This window comes from Trichechus manatus, unplaced genomic scaffold (assembly GCF_000243295.1).
Source record: "Trichechus manatus latirostris isolate Lorelei unplaced genomic scaffold, TriManLat1.0 scaffold00001, whole genome shotgun sequence".
NCBI lineage: Eukaryota > Metazoa > Chordata > Mammalia > Sirenia > Trichechidae > Trichechus > Trichechus manatus.
This window is the reverse complement of record NW_004443937.1, coordinates 8,974,809-8,988,866: the sequence shown is the minus strand read 5'-3', so window position 1 is coordinate 8,988,866 and position 14,058 is coordinate 8,974,809. Positions and strand designations below refer to the sequence as shown.

The following is a 14,058-nucleotide window of genomic DNA, read 5'->3' as shown; positions in this document are numbered from 1 at the left end:
CCATGGGGTTTTCACTGACTGATTTGCAGAAGTAGCGTGCCAGGCCTTTGACATAATGGAAATACCAGGTGTGGCGGTTCCATTCTGACCTGGACTGACAAGGCCAGATGGGAAATATAATTCCAACCTGGACGCCTCCCTCTAGGAAGGATGTCAACCAATTGGAGCCTCTGGAGAAAGACACTAGGATGTGGGGGATGTCACTCAAGGCTTGCTTGAAAGTCCTGGACAGGTTTATCCCTGAGAAGTGCAGTCATGGATGAAGGTGGGGAGTCATGGTCCCTGTCTTCAAACTCAGAGGACTCACCAAGGGCAAAGAGAGCAGGTTTGCTTTGTGTCTCCACCAAGGACAGACCCAGGATGAACAGGAGACAGATTTTAGCTCAGGATGATAACGAATCAAAGCAGTCTCTTGAGGGAGGTTATGTGGAGACAAATTATATATTTGTTTTCAAACCTGAGAAGAGAGAGGAGGTGAGTAGAGAATTTTCTTTATTTGTTTTTATCCTACATCTTCCCTGCCTTAATTACCTAGTGCTGCCATAACAAAAAATATCACAAGTGGGTGGCTTTAAAGAACAGACATACATTGTCTCAAAGTTATGGAGGCTAGAAGTCTGAATTCAGGGGTGAGGGCCTTCTTTGTCTATTTCAGCTTCTAGTAGCCAGCAATCCTTGGCATTCCTGGGCTGTAGGTACATCTTCCATGTATGTCTGTCTTCATATGACATTTCCCCTCTGTGTGTCTCTGTGTCTATTCTGCTGCTTTTGTAACTCGGAAGTAATTAGGTTTAGGACCCACCTAAACCTAATGAGGTCATGCACTGGTAAACACTGGTATGGATGACCACATTAACATCACAAAAGAAAAACCACTATTTCCAACAGGGCCATATTTATAGGTGTGCTGAGGTTAGGTAGGATGTCAATGTATATTTTGGTGGGGGGCACAATTCAATCCATAACATTCCCCCAAAGGATTTTAAATTGTTTACATGGAACAGGGACATTGATAATAATGCCAGTGGAATCTAAATTAGAAATCAGGCCATGGAAAGGAGAATGAAGCAAATGTTCCTCTGTATGGGCTGTTCATGGCCATGAATATGTTTAATTTTAAACCTGAGATTTCTGTCAGGCTGTGCAAGAAAGGAGAATTCATTAATTCATGTATTCATTCAACAAGTGTTTAATAGTTATTCAGGTATTTATTGAGCAGATACTACATGCTAAGCATTGTTCTGGATATAGAGTAAAGTGAGTGAACAAGACAGGAGAGTACCTCATCTCATAGAGTTTATATTCTAGTGGGAAGAGATAGATAATAATTAAAACACAAAAACAAACAAACAAATGAGTGAATAAGAAAGATATTAGACAGTGATAGCCACTGAATTAGTTTCCTATGGCTGCCATAACAAAGTACTACAACTAGGTGGCTTATGAGAAGAGAAATTTATTGTCTCACAGCTCTGGAGGCCAGAAGTCCAAGATCAGAGTGTCGGCCATGTTGATTCCTTCTGAGGGCGAATCTGTTCCATGCCTCTCTCCTAGCTTCTGGTGATGGCCAGTGATCTTAGCATTCCTTGGCTTGTAGATGTATCACTCCAAATTTCTGCCTTCATATGGCTGCCTTCCCTCTGTGTCTCTTCTCTTTTATAAGGACATCATTCATATTTCATTAGCACCCACCTTACTCCAGTGTGACTTCATGTTAACCTGACTGGTAATACCTCCAAAGACACTATTTCCAAACAAGGTCATGTTTACACATACCAGGGGTTAGAATGTCAGCCTACTTTTGTGGAGGGACACAAATTAACCCATAAAAGGCACTAAGTCAAGACAAGTAGTCAGGGAGGCCTTTCAGAGGAGTTGACATTCCAACTGAGATCTGAATGACAAGAATGAGACTTTGAGTGACTGTAATTTTACAACAAATGTAGATGCAGCTCTTCCTGAGGCTGCTTTTGGAATGACCGTCCATAAAAGCATGCTGTTGTCGAGGTGATTCTGACCCATAGCGACCCCATGTGGCAGAGTAGAACTGCCCAATGGGGTTTTCCAGGCTGTAATCTTTACAGGAGCAGATCACTAGATCTTTCTCCCATGGAGACACTGGGTGGGTTTGAACCGCCAACCCTTTGGTTAGCAGCCAAGCACTTAACCATTGTGCCACCAGCACTCCTTCCATGAAAGCACAGGGTCTGCGTTTAGGGACAATTCAGCAAAGGGATGTTGTGAGGTCAGAGTGTGTGTAGCAGGTTGTTGTGTTTATTGAATGTCTTATATGCAAGATCTCCTGGTGGTCTAAGTAGATTCCAGGAGAGACATCGGAGTGCTAGAGGACAGACCCAACAGGGTGAGCCTCAGCATCTGTCTTCCTCGATTTTCTCTTTTCTCAGCTGGGCTTTTGATAGGAGTCAGGTAGCAGGTAGCTGGAGGGTTTGTTCATCGAGGATGGCTAGTCACCGCTATCCACACTTTTGTCTCCTCCCTTCCTCTAAACGAAGAGACACAGAAGTATTTCTAGTGTTGGCACTATTCGAGTGCCCCACCTCCCATTGGAGGAGCTATTTGGGGGCCACGTTATCGGGTAATGAGAAACTGGCCTATAAATCTGGATTCCTTGTTCATAACATTCTCCAAGGTCCTCTCTGGCAGAAGCAATACAATAAAATGACTTTTGGTTGGGCAACCTGGCTCCTCACCCCAACCAGCTGGGTAATCTTGGGCCGTGACTAATTTGCTTTACTATTCACATCAATATAATGGGAATAATAATCTGCCTATCTCCTAGGGACTGTATGGGGAAAAAATAAAGTAACAGTTGGGAAAATGACTTTGAAATGTAAAAGTCATTATGAGGGTAAAGGATTTTTGTTGATATGCTGTATTTCCCCAGGTTAGAAAAACCCTGGATGCTACCATGCAGACCTTACAGGACATGCTGACGGTGGAGGATTTTGATGTCTCTGATGCCTTCCAGCACAGTCGATCTACAGAGTCCATAAAGTCTGCTGCCTCTGAGACCTACATGAGCAAGATCAACATTGCCAAAAGGAGAGCCAACCAACAAGAGACAGAGATGTTTTATTTTACAGTAAGTGAAGTCCTGGACCCGGAACCCACTGTCTGCTGACCCACTGGTGGTGACTTTTGGGGAGAAGTCCAAACAAATGGGAGCCAGTGAAGTAACTTGGGTCAATTAGACCTAAGACTTTTCCAATATGCTTTTAAAATGAAATTGTCTGGCTTGATTTTCTGAAATGCAAAAAGTGAATTATCAACAGAAGCATTGGCACTGACCTTGAGTTGATGGTTTTTGCAACTTTCCTGCTCTAGAAAGAGCCAGAGAGAAAGTTGTATTCAGTAGGATGAGGGGAAAATGGCTAAGGGAGCCAGGTGCAAGCCCCAAGGAACAACCCTAAAGTTATGTGTATGGATTGTCATGCTGAATTATCTTAAATTTGGGTGTGGGCTTTCAAAACAATGCCCTCCCTAGTCCAAGCAAATTGTTCATGAGTTGCCAGCCGTTCATGTAAGGTCCTAGATTACTTACATCCCATTTTGTCAGGGGTAGGGAGGGGCAAGGAGAAAGTGAATTGGGACTTTAGTTCAACATATGTTTACTGAACGGAGAATTTTAGAGTTGTAAGGGACCTTAAAACACCTCAGTCCAAACCTTCCATCTGATGCTTGATTCTGTTCAACTATATCTCTGCCAAATGGTCATCCAGACTGTAATTGGATGCCCTCAGAATTGAAAGCCTTCTCCTTCCCAAAGCAGCACTTTTGTTTGGGTTGTAGCTGGCTTTGAATATTATAACCTGTAAAAATGGCATGATGGGGCACCTGACCTCCTCTAACTTCACAAGGGGAAAAGAGAATCAAGATCAACAGCCCAAGGCTGATTCCTGTGAGGCTGAGGTCAGACGTGCCTCCACCCTCCAACCTTTTTACTAACTCTGACACCAGCTGTCCCTCCCACGGCACTCTCTACTTCTCTGTTAGGTTCAATAATTCATTGCAGTGGCCACACAGAACTCACAGACAATACTCAGAATTACATGGTTTATTAGGGAAATAACAGGTTATAATTCAGGATCAGGAAAGATTCAGAATACAGTTCTTTGGTCAGGACAGCTTCTCAGCTGTGCCCACAAGCAAGCTTCTCCCTGGCCCTCAGCCTCTCAGCCCTTGGCCCCTTGGCCGGGCCTGGCCTCTTCCCTGCTTGGGCAAGTGTTACAAAGCTCTTTAGTGCCACTGATAAGTACCCAGAGGTATCCCACTCTGCCAGTAAGCCTTGGCCCAAAGGTGCTCAGCTCTCTAGCTTCGTGAGTTGGCAAGCCTAGCATTGCCAGCAAGTGCTTGGAGGCATCTCACTCCACTAGCAAGCCTCCTTCTTGAAAGCGCTCAGCTTTCTCACTCTGTGGGCTGAAAAGCCCACCACGCCATCCCCTGCTAGTCTCCTGGTTCTCTTGCTGCCAGTTCTCTGCCGTGCTTGCCACCACTTCTCACCATCTTGCACGATCTCTGGTGTTACAGCTCTCTGTCTCTTGGGTCTAGAAGGTTCTCAGCACAGGGACCCCAGGTCCAAAGGATGTGCTCCACTCCCGGCTCTTCTATCTTGGTCATGGTGAGGTCTACCTTTCTGCCTTTGGGATGGCTCATTTTAAGCCTGGCAGGATGACAAAACTGACCAATCCCCTCATTAGAGTTCCATACATCTTATTTGCATGGTCCTACCCCCACAGGGGTACCATGCATCTTATTTGCTTTAACTAGCTGTCCAATCCCCTTGGTGGGCCACAAGCACCTTATTTGCATAGTCCCACCTAGTCATTTGGTGGGAGTTACAAGACTGTGGCGAGGAAGGCCATATAAAAGTGATGCATTGCACTGCATAGCCTTTTCCCTCATCTTTGTTATCTTCAAAACTCTGCCTCACTAAATTTTCCATCCACTGATCTCTATTCTGTTCTCTAGGGCTACCCAGAGCGAAGCTAATTCTGCATGACAGCCTCTCCCAGGGTTGCAGGCAGCTGGGTTTTCATTGCTCCAGGCTGAACATACCCAGTTCTTTCAATTCTGCCTCATAAGCCTTAGTTTTGAGTGGCCTCAGTATCCTAGTTACTCTCTCCTGAACACATTCAATTTGTGGATATTTCTGCAAAAGTGAGACTCCCAACAGTGGTCTGGCCAGCACAGAATAGAGCAACACTTTCACTGCTTCCACACAAGGTACTGTGCCCTTATTCATACATCCTAAAATCATGATCTTTTTGTTTTTTCTTAGTTATTTTAGAGTTCAGTTAATATCAGTTAAATCTTTGTTCCCTACACGCTATCATTAAACCATCCCTCCTTCCTCCTAAAGGATGTGTAGGTGATTTATTAGGTAAGTCTTACATCTGTCACCAATTAGATTTCCTCTTGATGGATTCATTTCATGGTCCCAGGCTTTCAAGGTCTTGATCCAGATGTTCAACACATATGCTGCCTCTTCAAACCTTGTGTCATCCATAAATTTAACGTGCATGGCGTCCACACCTTTAAGTTTATCCCAAAAAACCAACTAATAGATATGCCAGGGCCAAAGCCAAAGACAGAGCTGTTTAAAACATGCCACTAGGTTGGCATTGATCCACTAATTAGCATCTTTCAATTGTGGCCACCTAACCAGCCCACCATGGACTTACCTAGGGACCTTGGGCAAATCACTTCCCTGTGCCAAGCCTCACTGGTCTCTGTAAAAAGAGCAAAATCATCTCACCTGATGCAGTTTGGGTGATTTCAAGGAGAAGGCCTCTTGGTGGCCTGTAAAGCCCTTCCTCCTTCAGTGTGAAACCAGATAAAAGAAAAGATTTGTTCTGAGGCTCCTCTCTGGCAGACCTGATAAAGCTCTCCGGTCCCAGCCCTGTGGCCGCGGGATGGTTCCCGTCTTTCTTACTCTTGGCCCAGAAGCACAGCGGGCTTTGACGACTAAGGAAGCACTTTGCTTTGTGTTCCTGCAGGCCCACCTGACAAAAGCAGCTTTCACTTCTCCCCTTCTTCCCGAGATTTCTTTGTGTTCCTATACCCTGACCTCAGGTGTCTAGAACCCACTAAGGGCCAGGCAGCGGTTTGGCCAAGTCTGGGATTTGGACAGAGAGGAGCAGAGGGGCAGGTGCAGGGAGGGCCTGTGGGTACGTGACCTCCCCTGACTTCCCCTAACCTGTCCCTGTGATCTGTACCTTCCTTGTGCCTTGTGTCTTATAGAAGTTTAAAGAATATGTGAACGGCAGTAACCTCATCACCAAGCTGCAGGCCAAGCACGACCTACTCAAGCAGACCCTGGGTGAAGGTAAGTCAGGATGGAGGCCTGTGAGGAGTGGCTGTGGCTCCCACTGGGTTGGTGGCAGCCCCTCCACCTGTTTGGTACTTGGCAGAATGGGGTCCTGCACTGGACCCACCTACCAGGATTGGGCAGGCTGGGGAAGTAGGCCCTGATACAGATGCTGAAAAGGCTCCAGTCTGGCTGCAGAAAATATGGGCAGCCACAGTCATAGTTAGGTTGTAGGGGAGGGTCAGAGGCAAAGTGGCAGGGGTGGGGGGTCCTAATAGGTGGGGTGGGTGGGATTTGGGACGCATGGGCGATTTTCGCCTGTTTGCCAGAATATTGCCGGAGTGCCTAGCCAGGATTCTAGGTCCAGAAAAGGAAAATCATAGTGTAAGGCAGGGTCTTGTCCTTGAAGGACTTGGGAAGTAGGCTTAAAAGCACCCAAAGGCTTCCAGCTACAGTTGGAATAGAATCCCAGCTGTGTCTCATGGCAAACGAGGCCTCAAATCATCTGACCTCTGGCCACTTCTCCCTGACCACTCTCCCCGCCCTCACCATGCCCCAGCCACACTGAGCTCCTTTCTGTCCTTCAAAACTCGCTAAGCTTATTCCTGCCCCAGGGCCTTTGCACTTGTGGTTCCCGCTACCTGAAATATTCTTCCCCCAGATCTTAGCTTTCAGTTCTCAGCACAGATGTCACTTTCTCAGAGGGGCCCACCCTGCCAGTCAATCTCAAGAAGTAACCACCTCTGTCCCAGCGCTCTCTCTGTTTGATTTTCTTCATCTCCCTTACCATGGGAAATCACCTTATTTATTATTTATTCACTTGCCTATTGTCTTAGGTCACCCCTGCCCACGACAGTATCACATCTTCAATCAGAGTAGGGACTTCTTGCTTGTTTTGTTTCCCACTGTATCTCCAGTGCCTGGAATGGTGCCTAGCTCATAGTAGGCACTCAATTAACATTTGCTGAATGAATGCTGATGGAGCGGTCTCCAGTACATGGACTTGGGCATAGAGCCCAAGGCAGGAACTCACTGATCAGAACTAGGCCACAATGTGAGGGTTGGTCTGCTCAAGACCTGGTGGCCTCGGAACCTGGTGTGAGGCTCAGCTGTGAGGAGAGGAGCTCAGCTAGGTCTGACCTAGGGTTTCTGAAGCTTCTGGACCCTGCTTGGAGCACCTTTAGCCCCATATCCAGCTATAGTCTTGTGTTCTGTGTGGAGAGGGCTGTTGACTGAAAGATGTGCTCCACCAAAAAGAAAGAAAACATTGGGTCCAAGATATAGGGGACTAACATGAGAGATGAAGGGAATATCCAGGGCGATGGTGCCAGTAGATCCCAAAATGACAGTTTGAAGCAGGCCTAGAGATAACCAGCAGTTTCTTGGGGAAAGAGGAGGGTGACAGGAAGGGAGCTGTACTGGGATGTGGGAGATTTGTTAGCTGTTGGGTGTTGACTGCATAGACACATCCTTGCCCTTTCGCTGAACCACTCTCTTCTCCTTGCTAGGTGCACATTCTAGTGGCTGTGCTCTGGCTGTGCGTGTGGTGCCTGACACCTGTGGATGCATGGTGTTTGTCGGCTCCATGCCCTAGAGGATACAGTGAGAAATTAAACCCTTTCCCACCCTCTGAGGAGCTTATAATCTAGCTGGGGAACAACTCATGAATTCATAAAAAGTTAAATAACGATAGCATGAAGTCATATGGCAATACAGGATGACTTGCCAGGTTGAACATACAGACTCTGAGGGCTGTGGTCAGAGGAGGAGGGATCGCCACAGGACTCTGGAAAGCCAGAAAGGCTTCCAGGAAGAATAATAACCAGGGCTTTAAAAATAACATCATTGGAATTATTTTTTCAATCAACTTTGTTGTTGATGTGTAATTTGAATGTAGAAATCAGTGATTTTTGACAAATGTATATACCCATGTAGGACCACCACCCAAATCAGGAGATAGAACATTTCTATCACCGCTAAAAGTTCCCTTGTGCTTTTTTACAATCCTCCCATCCTCCATCCCAAGCAACCACTAATCTGATATCTATCACCATAGATTAGTTCAGGAGTTAAGCACTCAACTACTAACCGAAAGGCTGGCAGTCCAAACCCACCCAGATATGCCTCACAAGAAAAGCCTGGTGATCTACTTTTGAAAGATCTCAACCTTGGAAACCCTGTTGAGCACAGTTCTACTCTGACACACATGATGCCACCATGAGTCAGAGTCAACTCAGAGGTGACTGGGGAGATTAGTTTTGTTAGGGAGAGCTGGGGAACTCTTCGGGATGATGGAAATATTCTATATCCTGATTTGGGGAATGGTTATGTGTGGATGTATATATTTGTCAAAACTTATTGATTGATGGCTGAGTGGTGAGTTAGTTGCAGTGAGCTTTTTCTCCACTTCCTCCCCACCTGTCTAATCTCAGTCTATCCTGACGCTTCAGTATTGGGCTAGGGCTTGAGTGGGGCCATGGAGCAGGATAGGCAACTTTAGACAAAGAGGGAACCAAAACAACAACAATGGAGGAGGAAGGGCGGTCAACAAACGCATGAAAAGATGCTTATGATTATTAGCCATTAAAGAAAAAAAAGCAAACCCATTGCTGTTGAGTCAATTCTGACTCATAGAGACCCTAAAGGACAGAGTAGAACTGTCCCATGGGGTTTCCAAGGAGCACCTGGTGGATTTGAACTGCCATCCTTTTGGTTAACAGCTGTAGCTTTTAACCACTACTTCACTAGGGTTTCCATTAGAGAAATGCAAATCAAAACTGCAATGAGATACCATCTCACCCTGGCTAAAATGGTACTGATAAAATTTAAAAAAAATATATTGGCAAGGATATAGGGAGATGGGAACCCTTATCCATTGCTGGTAGGACTGTAAAATGATGCAACCACTATGGAAAACAGTATGGCATGTCCTCAAAAAACTAGAAATAGAAATACCTTATGATCCAGCAATCCCACTCCTAGGTATATACCCTAGAGAGCTAATAAAAGAGACACAGACAGACATGTGCACACCTGTGTTCATTGCAGCATTATTTGGAAACAGCCTTAGTGCTTTTCAGTGGATGAATGGATAAGCAAAATGTAGTACATACATGCAGTGGAACATTACGTAACCATAAAGAACAATAATGAGTTCACGAAACATAACCTGAGTGGATCTGGAGAACATAATGCTAAGTGAAATAAGTCAATCACATAAGGACGAATATTGTATGATCCCACTTTTATAGGAAGACAAAAATAGATATATATACAGAGACCAATGTTCATTGGTGGTGGTTACTAGGGATGGGTGGGTGGGGGCGGAGAATCACTCTCTAGATCGTAGGTACTTATTATTTTTGATAATGGGAAAAAGTAGCACCAAATGTGATTGTAATGAGCACAGATTGACCAAAGTAAACAGTGCCACTAAGAAGCACATAACAGAAAAGGATGTTTGTGCTAAAGAATATAACATACATAATTTTGCAACACCACCAAAAATCACCAAAAAATGAGTGTATGGTCACATATGTATGTGTATAGGCATATATGTGTATGGATAGGTAGAGGTATATACATATGTGTGCACAGAGAGAAGTATCTATACATATGTGTACATACAGGTGTGTGTGTGCACACATATGTATTCATAGAGGACACATTTACATAAATTTCTCAGACATAACCAAACATCCTGTGAAATTGGTTTTCTGAATTTGAAGGCTTAGCACCTTTAGTCTCATGGGACAACTCAGTCAATAGGTATAATATAGTTCAAAGTTCATGTTCTACATCCTAGTGAGGTGAGTAGCGTCTGGGGCCTTAAAAGCTTGCAAGCAGTAATCTAAGATACAACTATTGGTCTGTACTCATCAGGAGCAAAAAAGAAACCAAAGTCTTGGGGAAGAAACTAGTCTACAGGACTAATAGCCTGCACGAGCCAGGTCTCATCTACTCTGAGACCAGAAGAACTAGATGGTGCCCAGCTACTAGTAACAACCATTGTGATCAGGGCCATGATAGATGGACCCTGATAGAATGGGAGAAAAATGCAGAACAGAACTCAAGTTTTTAAAAAGTGCAGACTTACTGGATCCGTTGAGACTAGAGGAATCCCTGAGACTATCTCCCTGATACATTCTTTAAACTTTGAATGGAAACTGTCCCCTGAGGTCACTTTTTAGCGAAATAACCGATTGGCACACAAAATAAAGGCTGTTATCTGTGAGTACAGTACTTCGTTAGAAAACCATCCGTATGAGACCAAAAAGTCAGCAATTACTCTACAGCAAAGATGAGACGATAAGGGGGCAGGGAAACTAGAGCACTGGAAGTGGAACAACCATAGCACAATTAAAGAGAGTGTTGGCACATTGTGAAAAATGTAACTAATGTCACTGAACAGTTTGTATAGAAATTGTCAAATGGAAACCTAATTTGCTGTGTAAACATTCTCCAAAAACACAATAAAATATTATTTAAAAAAAACAATGGAGGAGGAAGGGAAAAGAGAGAGAAAGGCAAAGAGAGGAACTCAGGGCAAGTGTGTGATGGGGGCAGCTTCCAAGACAAACATTAAAGAGGAGGACTGGTTTTTACAGTCATGGGGCTGGGAGCTGGGGACTCTTTCTCATGAGCCATGTAACAGAAGACAGGCCCATATGAGTTGGTGGCTACTTGAATTTTTTAAATCATTTGCCCTGGATTTATGGAAGCAAATATTCTTTCAAAAAAGAATAATAATAATAATAAGATGCTAGATGAGTCCTCTGACTGGGAAGAGAAAGTGCTGGTTTCATCTCTACCACAAGCACTATCAGATGCAACTTTTATTACTGTCCTTGCCTGAATGGCCTTAATGGAATAATAGTAATAATTGGTTTTGGTTGGCGTAACTCCTGGTCCATTTAGTCTTCCAAGTTTATTTAGCCTTCAGCCACACCTTGCTCTGAGAAGTGATTTACCAGTCCTTCTTCCAAGTTTTGAATTGACTAGCACCAAAAAACTCCAGGAAAATGCAGCTTCAGAAGTATGGGTGCAGCTAAGAAAAGCCATCTAGAAGAATCTTCATGTTCCTGCTTTATAGTTAACCAGCTGTGAAAAGTGCCCACTGTGCTTCTTTTGATAACTGGAATCAGTCTTGTTAGATCAGTCAATTTTGGGGAAGTTTGTTTTTTAATTTAGTTTTCAATAAACTTTTCATTTTAGAATAATTTTGGATTTACAGAAAATTTGCAAAGATAGTACAGAGTTTCCATATACTCTACACCCAGTTTCCCCTGTTATCAACATCTTACATTAATATGGTAGATTTGCCCCAATTAATGAACACACATACACACACACAGTATTTTTACGCAAATAATGAACATCTTCTACGTTTGTTTGCCAAGCACACCCTCTCCTGTGAGGTATTTTTGTAAGTGCTGGCATTTTCACATGTATATCATTATTAACTAAAATCCATACTTTATCAGATTTCCTTAGTTTTTACCTAATTCCTTTTTTCTGTTCTAGTATCCCATTCAGGATACCATGTACATTTAGTTGTCATGTCTTCTTGGGCTCCTGTTAGGTATAACAGTTTCTCAGACTTTTCTTGTTTTTGATGATACATATTAACATCTTTAAGGAGTACTGGTCAGGTATTTTGCATAATGTCCCTCAGTTGGGATTTGTCTAATGTTTTTCTCATGATAACACTGGGACTATATATTCTCTGGAGGAAGACCACACAGGAGAAGTGCCATTCTCATCATATCCCGTCAAGGGTACATGCTGTCCCGTGACGTACAGAAGGACGTCTGCAGTTAGGCAGCTCTCTCCACATAGGGGTGGAGTGTCAGATGCGCCAGTCCAAATGGGCTTTCCCCATCACCTGGAAATCCTCAAGCAGAGACAAGATGCCTATCATCTTGTTGAAACGTCTGGGATTTCATGAATCAAGTCAGGAAAGGACTCTTTTAACAGCCTTTAGGAGATCAGTCATCTGAGAGTATCAGCCATTCCAAACACAACCACAAACCTGGAACAAAGCGAAAGAGCTCCCAGTGTCCAAGTACTGAGACAAGCATTGCAGTTTACCACACAGATGGGGTAGAACCCCCTAGGCCCTCACCTAGACATTTCTGGTAAAATAAGGCTGTGAGTTAGCAGCAGGACACCCGAAGTAGTGTCCTGGTGGCACAGTGGTTAAGAGCTCAGCTGCTAACTAAAAGGTTGGAGATTTGAACCCACCAGCAGATCTGCAGGAGAGAGATGTGGCAGTCTGCTTCCATAAAGATTACAGCCTTGAAAACTCTTTGGGGCAGTTCTACTCCGTCCTGTAGGGTCTTTATAAGTTCGAATCAAGCCGATAGCAGTCGGTTTGGGTTTATACCAGGAGTTAGCAAACTATGGCCCATAGGCCAGATATGGCCATTTCCTGATTTTGTAAATAAAGTTTTATTGGTGCACAGCCATACTCATTCATTTACATATTGTCTATGGCAGCTTTTGCGCTATAAGGCAGAATTGAGTAGTTGTGATGGAGACCCTGTATGGCCCACAAGCTTAAAATATTTACTATTTGACCCTTTATATAGTTTGGTCTATACCATAGAGCTGGATCACTGAGTGTAGTAAAACACTTCAAGCTCACTCAGTAGCACCTAGGATATCACTGTAGCTCACCAGATTGCCACTGTTAATGGTAATGATCCCCTGAAAATATTTAGAAAATATTATGTTTTGTTTTGTTTAAGAAATATGTAAAATGTTTAAAAATGTTTCTGCTAAAAAATAGTTAAAATAAGTTAGTATCAAATAAGTTCACAGTATAACAGAAATAAGTATGTTATCTAGAAATTTCATGCATGTGGAATTTTCATTCTCTGCTGGAGCTGAATAAATTGAGATCAAATTTTCAGTCATTTCTATTTTTCCACTATGTGGTAAAAGTATGTGTGGATTCTCAGGGCACTGAGTGAAAGGGGGGAATTTAGCAACCAGGAAAATTTGCATTGTCTTGGGTTAAGAGCTATGGCTGCTAACCAAAGGATCGGCAGTTTGAATCCACCAGCCACTCCTTGGAAACCCTACGGGGCAGTTGTACTCTTCCTCTAGGGTCACTGTGAGTTGGAATTGACTCGACAGCAACGGATTTGTTTTTTTGGTTTTTTTGCGTTGATAAAATTCTCAGTGGACAGGCCAACAAGAGCTCGAAATCCTAAATAATTCATTCTTTTGAATGTCAACAGATAAGACACCTCTACCTGAGCATTTTGACCATTCCATTCAGAACATTCTTCTAAGAGGGGCTAGGGTGAGGTTACACCAGCATCAATGGCCTTTTTATCATCTGATGGTCACTTGGTATAAGGAGGAAGGATCTGGAAGTTTCTAAAACAGGTGTGAAATATGAGGCCAAGTGGAATATTTTGGCTGAAAAGATACAAGGCTTCCCACCCCGATGAAATGAAGTATCATGGTGAGTGCCTCAATTTCTCTGAAGAACTCAGCTTAAAGAACCACAAGTTAAAGGAAACATAAGGTCTTTTAAAACACTTTTACTTTTAGAAGTGAACTTTTGAACATGACTGACCTCAGCCATACAAGTCAGCAGGCTTCTAGGTGCTCAGCAAATTGGCATTGCATGTTACCACTGATATCACCAGCACATCTTGGGAACAAGAGCACACACCCTTATATGCCCTTGGCTATGCTATATTGTTTTATTGACCAGA

At 43.6% G+C, this 14,058-nt stretch overlaps 1 protein-coding gene across 2 annotated transcripts in view; it reads left to right on the top strand.

Moving 5' to 3' along the window:
* The window catches only part of SRGAP3 (SLIT-ROBO Rho GTPase activating protein 3), a 301,121-nt gene that overhangs the window by 230,440 nt on the left and 56,623 nt on the right, over positions 1 to 14,058 (top strand). For both annotated transcript variants that reach the window (XM_004368295.2, XM_004368294.2), the window contains exons 9-10: positions 2,906 to 3,103; positions 6,262 to 6,346. In XM_004368295.2, coding sequence (XP_004368352.1) covers positions 2,906 to 3,103; positions 6,262 to 6,346 — 283 coding nt within the window. The remainder of the gene's footprint in view (positions 1 to 2,905; positions 3,104 to 6,261; positions 6,347 to 14,058) is intronic.